The 12547-nt window shown below is 30.4% G+C and overlaps 1 protein-coding gene across 3 annotated transcripts; it reads right to left on the bottom strand.

Moving 5' to 3' along the window:
• Positions 1–1576: 1576 nt before the first annotated feature.
• On the bottom strand, positions 1577–8948 carry LOC118058374 (disease resistance protein RUN1-like). Of its 3 annotated transcripts, XM_073406736.1 has the most exons (8): positions 7376–7656; positions 7262–7303; positions 5874–7150; positions 5410–5685; positions 4409–5302; positions 3457–4072; positions 2574–2640; positions 1577–1848 (listed from the first exon to the last, which is right to left on the bottom strand). In XM_073406736.1, exons 3-7 carry the CDS (start codon positions 6870–6872, stop codon positions 2618–2620), a joined length of 2808 nt encoding a protein of 935 aa, XP_073262837.1. In that variant the 5' UTR covers positions 6873–7150; positions 7262–7303; positions 7376–7656; the 3' UTR covers positions 1577–1848; positions 2574–2617. The 3 variants fall into 3 exon arrangements, with proteins under 3 accessions (XP_073262837.1, XP_034926972.1, XP_073262838.1); XM_035071081.2 differs by having other exon boundaries at positions 7262–7656; XM_073406737.1 differs by lacking the exons at positions 1577–1848; positions 2574–2640; positions 7262–7303; positions 7376–7656 and adding exons at positions 7961–8023; positions 8129–8621; positions 8739–8948 and having other exon boundaries at positions 3434–4072; positions 5874–6900.
• Positions 8949–12547: the final 3599 nt, after the last annotated feature.

Consider the following 12547-nt stretch of genomic DNA (forward strand, 5'->3'; position numbering starts at 1 on the left):
CATCAAGTATCTTTACCTGTACTCAATGAGTTGATGCCATGACAAAAGCAGAGGAAGACGATGGAGAGAAACTGTAATGGTTAGGTTTTATAGGTTTGATTTAACGATGGGTAGGAAGACTTGAAAAGTAGTTGTTTTTGCGGTGTAAAAGTATTTAAAAAATATATTTTTATTGTTAAATAATTTTTATTATTTTTAAATCATTAAAAAATTAATTAGATGTATTTTTAATATTAAAAAAATTAATCCACTACTATTCTACTAAACTTGAGAATTATGTAAAACTTATTCTATTACTAACATGGGATTGATGCTGTTGTCTTGATCCATATATAAGGGGATCTTTTGGCAATATTATTTTAAAATACACGGTTTGTCTTACTCGGAAGATAAACTCAAATTTTTATTGAAGATGAGAAATTATTGTTGATTAAATTAATAAATGAAGAAATATCAAATAGATTCTTAGAGTAAAGTTCATTAAGACTTAGCAAGTCAGTCAATCAAGATAAAAAATATACTCAAATCAAACATAGAAAATATATTTATTTTCTTGTTATTTTTAGATTATTTGCTTGATTTTACTAGTTATTCTCAATTTATTTTATTAGATTTATTTGGCTATTATATAAATAGTTGATGTTTTATTTTTTAAAATAATTGAATTTTTTTTACAATTTAAAATTATAATTTTATAAATTAAAAAACTCTAATTCTTTTAGCTTTCTCGCAAATAAGTTCCAATTAAATCAGTCAATGACAGTTTTTTTAATAATATACAGAGAAAGAAGAAGGAATTCGGAGTGGTAATTTCGTGTGGTCGCAACAACTAGGTCCCACGCGATTAAAAAAAAAAAAAAGGATAAAAGGATATGCTTTCTATTCATTTGCAGGCCGAGAAAGCACCACGAAACTAGGAATTTCTAGTGCTAATTCTGAGTCAATGCAAGTCATGAATTAGACCAATAAAATAACATATTCAAATCGAATCAGCAGTTCCTATATGTACATATAGACACACTCGTCAATGAATTTTAAATTATAATTTTAAAAATTAAAAAACTTTAATTCTTTAGCTTTCTTGCAAATACTTTGCAAGAAATCAGTCAAAATAGTTTTTCAATTCATATATAGGAGAAAATTTCCTTTGTAAAGTACTAAAACTTTTCGAGTGAAATTATCAATACACTCTCTCCAGCAGTCCCGTAAATGACATGATTTTCCATACGGCAAACTAAGAAGACCGTTTACTAGTCTCTCTTTTTCCTTTTTTTTTAATCTTCATTTCAATTAGCTTATACTAACACATAAATTATTTTTTTCACATCAATTCTTAGCTATTTATTGTTCTCTGTTTATATATCAAAATTAAGTTTTTTACCAACCAATTCTTAACAAAATCATCCATATATAAATAAATGCATTCACAAGACGTTAAAATCTCTCATCATTGATATTGAATACATAAAGGGTTGTATTCATGAAAAAAACTCCTTTTTAAAACATTTATTTGAACTCAAAACCAATATAACAATATGTGAATAATTAATCTCACTTGTCAATTTCAATCAACACATTAAATAAAACTAGGTTGTCAATTTCAATCAACACTTGAAAATATAAATTACATCATGGATAATAATTAACAACCAGGTTGTCCAATATAAAAGCGGATGGAAAAGATTTCAAAGAGCATTCAATAAAACTTCCAAGCTTGGAAAATGATCTTCAAGCCAACAAATACATATCAACATGTCAGATAGAAGTGTTGTGCTGATTTGGAGCAACTCTAAGCATCTCCACGTAAAATGATCTTGTACTCTCACGTCAATTCAAGTCTTTTGTATCCTAAAAAGCCATCAAATTCAATATAACTTTCAAATTTGAAAAGAAAGTTAAATGTGCATGATTGTACATACCTTTTGTTATGACTAACAACTCAATTGTCAATTTCAATCAACACATTAAATCATACATGAAAATAAAAACAAAAGAATTAAATACTATTTTCTTATACTACAAGGATAAATTAATTATTTTCTAAATTAGATTATTGTCAATTCAAGTTCGGTGTTTTAACAATATTTATGTTTTTTCTTTATTTAATAATAGTCCAAGAATTATTATTAATTGATGTTGGTGCCATGAAGCTAATGACAAACTGACAAGAAAAACAAAAGTTCTATATACAAATAAATAAAAGCTAAAAAGTAGTAAAAACCATGCATAAATACATAGCAAGATCTTATAGCCAAAACTAACAAGACTTTACTTATGACACTAATTAAGGATACTTTCAGAAATTTCCTATGTATTATTTGTTTTCATCAATTATCTTAAATATATCATAACATTAAACAATGAAGAATCAACTTAAATAGTATATCTCAACTAATAATTTCTTCCTAGAAAACCAATTAATTTCTAACTAACATCAAAGATTTTCAGTTTTTGGAGAATACATAGAAGAAGTGAGAAAAAAAAAATGAAACAATATTCATCAAAAGTATAAATTACATCATGGATAATATCAACTAGGTCGTCCAATTTGAAAGCGGATGGAAAAGAATTACCGTACTAATTTGGAGTAGCTTCAAGCATTTCTATGTAAAATAACTCATCCATCCAGCTCCTTCTTACCTATAAAACCATCAAATTCAGTAGAACTTTCAAGTTTGGAAATAAAGTTAACCGTGCATGATTATATATGCATTTTGTTATTACAAACAAATCCCCTTCACTTTTTAATTAAGAAACTGACTTTATAATAAAAAAAGGTTAATATCATTTTGTTTTCATTTTTTTAAAAAATATTGAATTTGAAATAAAATATAAAAACATTATTCAATTTTTTATTTAAATGTAAAAAAAACAAAAAATCAGTTTTCAATATTTCCTAAATAAACTAAAGTGATTTTAATAAAATATGTTAGTGATTGTTGGCTTTTTGTTTTTCAAAAAATAATTATTAAAGATATAATTTAATTTTTTGAGTGATATTCGATAGATCTAATTATTAAAGATAAAATTTATTTTTTATATTAAATAAGAAAAATATTATCATAAAATCAAGAAAAAAAAAAAAACCAAGCAGACTCTAGATATTTAATAAAAAATATTGTCAAAGATAATATTTAATTTTTTAGATTAAATAAGAAAATCTAAATATTTAATAAAAAATATTGTTAAAGATAATGTTTAATTTTTTAGATTAAATAAGAAAAATGTAATAATTAAAGATGATATTTAATCTCTTAAATTAAATAGAATAAAATAGAAATAACTAAAGGAAATATGTATTCTTACTAAAAAGCCTTAAATATTTAATTTTTTATTAAAAATGATATTTAATTTTTTATATTAAATAGTAATAATGAAATAATTAAAAGATAATATTTAATCTCATAAATTAAATAGAATAGAATAAAAATAACTAAAGGAAATATTTGTTCTTACCAAGAAGAAATAAACCGATGTTATGGTTTTGCAGCTCCGCAAGTAAAAAGTCACACCATTGCTTAGGTGTAGACGCTTTAATTGAACTACGATGAGGATGAGGAAGCAGATGATACAGCGGTGGTGAAGGCATCACTGTATCTCTTCCCACTACCGACTCTTCAAATGAATATGACTTCTCTGCAATCACATGGACCCCACATTTTTCACCCCATAGTTTCCATGTCTCACCCATGCGCAGTGCATACTCTGTTGGCTCTGAAGAAATGCATAGTTCCAATTCGTCATCTGCACAGTAATCTTTCATTGCCATTTCACTTCTACTTACGTATCTTATCCATCCCTCCATAAATATATGTATTCCTATCTGTGCTCGTTTATCATTAAACAATATTCTTCCGTTGCTTTTATTTCTTATAATAATAATAATGTTAGTGTGTGTGTAAAGATGAGTGCCCTTCTCAAGCCAAAGAACTAAGCCATGGAAGTCTGGAGGTATATGGAATGACAATGAGCCTCCTTCTCTCTTGTAGCTCATCCAATCTGGCCTCTCATGTAGTTCATCATGTTCTAGACTGAAGTTAATACGATACCCGTGACCACGGTTGCACATTGCCTGTATAAATATATTATCATAAAATCAAGAAATAAAAAAGAAAACCAAAGACTTTAAATATTTAATAAAAAATATTATTAAAGATAATATTTAATTTTTAGATTAAATAAGAAAAATAAGAAAATATTATTAAAGATGATATTTATTTTTTAAAATAAAATAATAATAATAATAATAATAATAATAATAATAATAATAATAATAATAATAATAATAATAATAAATTGCCTGTATACATATTAATTTCAAGGAATACTGTGATTTTAGACATTAATAAATGTATGTGCCAATTGTGTGTGTTTCTTCTTGTGCAAGAGAGACTGAAAGAAATAATACCTCAACAACGCTCTTCTGTAATTTATTTGGTGAATGACTGCGTCCTTGAACACTAACATTCCAGAAACTATTATTTAGCCTTTCGATGTCCTGAATCTCTTTTAACAAAAGACATTGAAATACATTTACACATAGTTCATTTTTTGCATCGATTGGTATTCTTACTCTTTCCAATGATTTGCAATAAGATGCATCCAAAAGGCATAAACTTGAGGGAAGATCTGGGATTGATACAAGATATGCACATGTCTTAACAACCAAGCACCGTAGCTTGGGAAGGAAGCCGATCCCAGAAGGCAGGCTAGAAAATTTGTTTTCACTTAGATCCAATGTTTCTAGAGAGAACAAACCACTAAAATCAACACAGTTAGTTGCGCGATCAGACAAACAACCATTAGAAAGCTGAAGATATTTCACTAATTTCCATTCAGTGAAAAATGTTGACAACCAACGTTTCAAATTTGAAAAACCTGCTGAAATCAAAAAACAACTTGGTGGAGTCGGACTGCATCCACGCAATGATAACCTTTTGACATACTTTAATTGCCCAATTGAAGAGAGAAATTGCTCAGTTTTCCCATCGGCTAACAGCTCAGTTAAGAATTCCATATCACCCATGCCTTCTGGCAATTTCTCAAGTTGTGAACACCCAAAAATATTCAAAGTTTCAAGAGACTTTACATTACCAATGCTTTTAGGGAGAGTCTTCAAGCTCGAACATCCCTCGAGATTCAACAAAACGAGGCTCGTTGAATGTCCAATTGATTGATGCACCTCAACTAAACTTGAGCAACCTTTCAGAATTAGTTTCTCTAGACTTGAACTGTGAAAGTTTGGTGTTTTAATAAGGTGCCGAGAATAACTGAGATTAAGGATTTTTAGCTTGTCGAGAATCTGTCATAACAAAGAGTAAAATAATGACAATTAATCATAGAAAGTCATAACATGTAAATATAAATTACATGCTGGAGAAATTTTGGGGATTCCAACATGTTTCGCACCTTTTTTTCTTTCCATAGTTCTTTGAGGTTACTGTATTGCATATCAAGAATAGCTAGATAGTCTCCGGTAAAATCAGATGGAAAATATTTCATAGGACATTGAAGCCAACAAATCCACATCAACTCTTTAGAAAGCAGTTTGAAGGATCCGGTGAGATGTGCTCCGTTGATTTGGAGTAAATTTAAACATTTCATTTTTGCAAATGATTCTGTGCTAAGTGATTTAGCTTCTGATGCTCTGACATCCAGTGCAAGACCCTCTACAGCATCTGTACCCTAAAAAAAAATTCAATACAACTTTCATTCAATTATTTGTAAGAAGTTTGAATAGAAAATATGCATGCCTATGCTTTCATTCAATTATTTGTAATAAGTTTGACTAGAAAATACGCATGACTATGCTTTCATGTTTGCATTGAGAAAATACGCATGAATACGCTTTCATGTATGCATTGAGCTCGTACCTTCTGCTGTTGAAGTACATTCCATGCATCCTTTTGATTCCAAATTCTGGTCCTCTTTCCAGGTTCTTTTAGGGACTCTTTACAAACGACCTCCCTTCCCATCTCTCGTAATAGATCATGCATGGTTACCGTCTCTCCCAATATTTTAATCAGAGACTTATCACGAAGAGTTTCCAACACAACTTCTGGATTGTAACGGTAACGGGCTCCTAGCACTTTTGCGATGTATTCTCTTTCTATACCAATAAAGAAGCATGCAATATCAAGGAATGCACTTTGTAGTTCACCATCAAGTGCGTGATAACTTATTAGAAGCTTTCCTTGAATATCGTGGTTTGGAATTCTGCTCAAGTTGTCAATTTCACTTTCCCATCTTGCTTTTTTTTTCCTGTACAGAAGAGCTCCTATAACCTCAAGAGCTAAAGGAAGTCCTCCACAGTAACCAACGGCTTTCTTCGAAAGCTCAATATAATCTTGGGCTGGCTTGGTGTCCTTAAAGGCATGCCAGCTGAAAAGCTGAAGGGACTCATCTCGTTTCAATTCTTCGATCTGATATGTTTGATCTGCTTTAAGTAGAACACTTGAATCTCTTGTTGTAATAATCACTCTACTTCCGTCACCAAACCAACTTCGCTCTCCCATCAATGCATTCAGCTGTTCCAGATGAGCCACATCATCAGCAACAACAAGAACTCTTTTGCGACAAAGTCGATCTTTGATCTGAACCTTTCCTTCATCGACACATTTGATGATAGCAACATCTGGTTTTAAAATATCATGAAGAAGTTGCATTTGAAAAGGAACAAGACCATTAACTTGTTTTGACCTTTCATTGATATCCGAAAGAAAACAGCTTCCCTCGAATCTATAGCAGAGTTGTTTAAATAAAACTTTTGCTATAGTTGTCTTTCCTATTCCGGGCATGCCATGTATGCCCGCAATGCGGACATCAGCTGTTGCAGTGCTTAGAAAGGAAAAAATATCTTGAGCAAGATCCATACATACTAGGTGCTCAGGAACATATAAGCATAGTTTTGAAACCCGACCCGGTCATTGACCCGGTCGACCCTTCGGGTCACGGGTCAGCTGGGTTGACCCCGGTTAACCCGGGTCAACTCAAAAAAACCTAAAAAAAAAAAAAAGTGGCTGTCTCAACCTTCGGGGGGATGAAAATGGTGGCTGGACCAGGGATCAGTTTTGCTTTTTAGCCAGTGTAGCTTTTCTTCTTGAGGCAATCTCAGCTGCCCAGCTCTTTCCTATCTCAGTTTGAAATTTCCCTACAGATAGAAGAGATGCATGAAAATCATTAACAAAATTTTGTCACAGTAAAACTAAATAATCAAAAAGCTCCAGTTACACACAGTTTCGGATGAAGTAGCAGATTCTACCTGCTGTCGAAAGGAAAAACTCATCCAACACCTTACCGTGTTCTGCAAAAACATATTAATTTTGAATGAGAAAAGCCATGGAAGCGGAACATATCAATTCGTCAGATAACCTACCCATTTCATATTCCAAAGCTTGCAAAATCATCTCAACCTGCACAAAACACATGGGACCTTTAATTATTAACAAATTATTGAACATAGGAAGGGATATACATATATAAATGTGAATCAAGTGCTATAAGAAAACCATCTACGTAATTAGAGAATTTTACTTATCATTGACAGCTAGGGAGAAGATTTAAGGAAACAACTAGCTTTGATTTGAACAATAAATAACAACAAACCTCGTTACAGTACCATCCTCATTTCTTAAAGGTTAAGAAAATCTCATCTGCTCTTCTATGCAATAGATTCTTGAAATTAATTAGGTCTTCTTCTCTTGCTCTTGTTGTTTTGGCCTTTTAATTGTAAAGGCCAAAACGACGTCGTTTCAGGCAGGAGAATATATATATAAAAAAAACTCGGGTCTCAGCCGGGTTTGGCCGGGTCGGCCGGGTCGACCCTCCGGGTCGTCCGGGTCTGGCCGGGCCAATTCCCAGCCTGTTTTTTCCTTAGACCCGGCCCGGCCACAGGCCCGGGTCGGCCGGGTCCCGGGTCGACCCGCCGGGCCGGGCCGGGTTTTAAAACTATGCATATAAGTACTCGCGACTTAATTTATTCAACACATCCTTGACAATCTCTTTGATAAATTTTGCTTCATGCCTGCTCATAGAAAGAAATATTTTATTTTTTCACATCGAAAAATTATTGTAATGTAAAATTACTCCATAAACGTGTGCAAGTGAATCTTAGAGAAAAAAGGAATACCCATTTGCCATATCATTGAGACTCCATCCAGATAGGTTTCCGGCTTTCTTAAGAGCTTTTCTCCACTCCTTCACCAACTTCTGTTCAAAACCCTCTTCATGCTTAATAAATGCCTCTTTAAAACTGCCAGTCTGTTTTCTCACATCTGAAGGATCAATGTCATAGAATATAGGAAGAACAATCTGACCGGTTTTCCTTTTGCACTTTAGAATCTCTACAAGTTCATTGAGACACCATCTAGAAGAAGCATATCCTTTTGAGAAGACAACTATGGATATCTTTGATTCTCGTATTGCCTTGAGAAGATACTCGGAGATTTCTTCTCCTCTAGGAAGTTCATCATCATCTAGAAAAGTGCGGATTCCTGCATCATCTAAGGCAGCATATAGATGACCAGTAAACGTCTTGCGAGTATCTTCTCCTCTAAAACTCAAGAAGACATCATAGGCCCCTTCTGGTCTAGATCGAGAAGACTCTGGCTCTGTCATGGCAGCTGCAGAAATCAAGGCACAGTCAATTACCAATGGAGCAATATAACAAAGAGTTAGCTATGAAATTCCAAAGCTATGATATTGAAATGAGGTTAATTGTATTCTCTAAATAGGCTTACTGAGGTCAGCTTTTCTTCTCTTTCGCGAGGATGAATCGATTTCTTCATCTTTGGATTGCTTTCGTTTTTCTTTCTGCATTTCTAAATTAAATAGAATGATATAGGATGAACTGGTCAATGATTATCAATCTAAACGTAAGGCTTTCAAGTTATCGTTACGAACAAGAAGCAAAGAAGCAAAGAAGAGCAAGTTCAGTAGAACAAAGAGTTAGCTATGAAATGGCAGCAATGGGACAGAGAAGTTAGCTGCAGAGTAAAGCAAGGATATTGAATACTGAAATTTCCAGTCAATGCAGCAATAGTAGAGTCAACACTAATCAAACAATAAAATTTTTTTTATATAATTTACATGATGTACCTAAAATCATGACATGTTTAAAAATAATTAAAAAATCTCAATTTAATTGTTTTTTTATACAATCCCATTAATAATTGTGTAATTATTCTTTTATCAATTTTATTTCAAACAAAATTTTATGCTAGAAAATAAATCATTATTCAATAGTGATGACCTATAATAAATATTATATCGATGATTAATAATAAATATTATATAATTGGCACAAAATTTTCTTATTCTCGCTAATTAATCCCAGAGCGAGGTTTCAAGAACTTAAAGAGGATTTTGTATAATTTGCACAGGATTTTCTATAATTGAACTTAATTAATTCACTAAAAAATGTTCATCATTTTTCTTGAAAATTATTAGCAATGCAAACCAAAATAGGTAAAGATCTCAAGGACCAAGGTCATTGTGAATTGCATTAGCTGCCAAAACATATCCCACCGCAATAATCTCCGGAAACATACATTAAAGAAATAAGTGCTTTCCCTGACAATGAAATAACATGGTCAATACTATTCTCGTCGAAAAGAATCTCCTTCCGAGTTATGCGTATCAAGGAATCGTTTGGGAATGTGATTGAAATATATTCTTATAAAATTTTAATTTTATTTTTATAAAATTTAATACGGTTCGTATGTTTTAAATCATTTAATGTAATGATATAAAAAATAATTTAAAAAAAAAAACATCTTTAATATCCATTTTGATATAAAAAGTTATTTAAAAAACAACCGCTACCACTGTCAAATAGTCTAACACCCTTCCCTTGCTGCTGTCAAATCTGTAAAAGTGCTTTTAGCATTATCAATTCCAATCAAACAGCCAATACTGCGTGAAAATCATCTTTTGCCCAGAATGATAGAGATAATTAACCAAAGAGATCAACCCAGCAAAAGCTATCAACAACAATATCAGCTTTATTGCGCAGTAATGATATTATTTTATAAATTAACATTTACTTTTAACACATTGAGGATGGTCAATCTAAAATTTGATTAAAGGACTTACTTTCTTAAATTATACCAAAATTAATCCATAGATATTATTTTATTATAATAAAAACCTAAGAGGGTGGAGGCCTTTTCTAATTAATATAGATAAGCAAAGGGACAGTGCAAACAGTATACAACATTTGTTTCAAGTCCTAGCCCAGATTGGCTCACAATACATACTATGTTACAGAGGCAAATTCTTGAATCCTTGATTTTGCTAAAATTGGATTGATAACTAAAACTGATCTTTTTCGGTTATAATGTTTTTATTTTTGCTTTTTTTCTTTATTTTTTCTTTATAATTAATTTTTTTTGTTCGATTTAGTTTATTAATATTAATTTTTTATATATATTTAGTTATCACACTCTCATTATACGAATTTTAGGTTTGACAAATTAACCCAGTTGATTTAGATTTTGTTTTTTTAATTAGTTTTTTTATTTTTTTTTAATTTAGTTTAGAAATTTTAATTTTTCTTATTTAGTATTATTAAAATCTTTATAATTTTTTTCTACTTAAAAAGGAATAATTTTTATATTTTATTTTTTTTTTATTAAATATTATCAAGCTCTCTGGTTTTTCTATTTAAAAAATAATAATTTTATATTTGGTTGTTTCTATATATAAACTGTACTCATAGTCTTTGGAAACAGACTTTGATATTTTGATGATTTAATAAAGAGATTCCTGTAAAAGATTATATAATATGCTTAGGGTTTTCTCAAGCCCTTTTCAGAGAAAGAGTATTCTTTCGTGCAAATTATTAGCAATGCAATAATTATAATTATAAAAGATAAAAAGGTTAATTGTATTTTTTATATAGGATAAAAGGATATGCTTTATATTCATTTGCAGGCCGAGAAAGCACCACGAAACTAGGAATTTCTAGTGGTAATTTTGAGTCAATGCAAATCATGAATTAGACTAATCAAATAACATATTCAAATCGAATCAGCAATTCCTATATGTATATATAGACACACTCGTCAATACAAGTCATTGATTTTACTAGTTATTTTCGATTTATCTTAATAGATTTAGCTATTATATAAATAGTTGATGTTTTATTTTTAAAAACAATTGATTATTTTCTTACAATTTTAATTATAATTTTAAAAATTAAAAAATCTAATTCTTTAGCTTTCCTACAAATACTTCCTTTTTAATTACATTAAAACCTAGAATAATATATATTTTGAATAATTTAAGGAAGAAATTATAATGTAATTGTAATTAAGTTCTTAGAAATCTTACAAAGAGATTATATATCTCTTTCATGTTCTCTAATATTTTCATCCATCTTTTATATTTATTAAAAACATATTTTAATTATTTCTGTGTTTTTTTTATTAAGAATATTTGACTTCATTTTATACTTCCAACTTCTTCTCTATGCATATCATAATAGGAACTGGTACTATTTATTCAAACTAATTCCTATTCTTTTGTTATTATCATCTAATTTATTATTACTACATATATATAATAAAAATATATATTTTTTAATAATTTATATAATATATACCGTCCAACTATTAAAACCATGATATATTTTAAAGTAATAATTAAAAAACCTCAATTTAGTTCAAAATATACAATACCATCATTATGTGTCTTTTATCAATTTTAGCGACATGTTGATCGATATTGAGCTGGAATTTGGAGTGGTAATTTTGAGGTAGTTGCTGTTGGAGTATAATTATAAAAAAAGAAATTAATTTTTTAAAAAAATATGGTTCAAGGACAGGATGACTTGATAGACCTCAAGTATCTCTACCTGTACTCGATGAGTTGATGCCATGACAAAAGCAGACGAAGAAGATGGAGAGAGAAGCTGTAATGGTTAGGTTTTATAGGTTTGATTTAAAGTTGAAACCGAAAACAATATTTGCTTATAATTTCTGTTCCTCTTTTATTTGCTTCTGCGTTAATCATAACTCATCACAAAATTTATATCTCTTTAATTATTTGCAAACGTTAAAGATAACCGATCCACTCTTTAGTTTCTATAGTTAATTATTCATATCCTATTATTTTAGAAACATTTTTTTTTTTTTTTTTTGTATTTGGTAATCTTCATCAGAGCAAATAGTTATGAAAAAAATAATTAATATGAAAAAAATATACCGAGAAAGAACAAGGAAATTTCCTTCTTAAATTACGAGGAATTTCGAGCGGTAATTACTCGGTTAAGTCCATAATCTGTATTTCCAAAGGAATTACCCGGGTTACCACCTGAGAGAGAAGTAGAAGTTTCGATAGAAACACTGCCTGGAACTACACCAGTAGCTCAGGCACCGTATCGAATGGCGCCTGCAGAATTGGTGGAATTGAAAATACAATTGCAAGAATTGCTGGATAAAGGGTTTATCCGCCCTAGTGTTTCACCTTGGGGGGCTCCTGTGCTGTTTGTTAAAAAGAAAGATGGAACTTTACGGCTCTGTATAGATTATAGACAGCTCAATAAAGT

This window comes from Populus alba, chromosome 19 (assembly GCF_005239225.2).
Source record: "Populus alba chromosome 19, ASM523922v2, whole genome shotgun sequence".
Taxonomy (NCBI): Eukaryota; Viridiplantae; Streptophyta; class Magnoliopsida; order Malpighiales; family Salicaceae; genus Populus; species Populus alba.

Coding starts and splice junctions, on each gene's coding strand:
- LOC118058374 (XM_073406737.1), bottom strand. CDS start 8,817: ATGCAGAAAGAAAAACGAAAGCAATCCAAAGATGAAGAAATCGATTCA. Junction 8,024..8,128: donor CTCAATGATATGGCAAATGG/GTATTCCTTTTT, acceptor TTCTATGAGCAG/GCATGAAGCAAAATTTATCA. Junction 5,303..5,409: donor AACTATGGAAAGAAAAAAAG/GTGCGAAACATG, acceptor TTGTTATGACAG/ATTCTCGACAAGCTAAAAAT.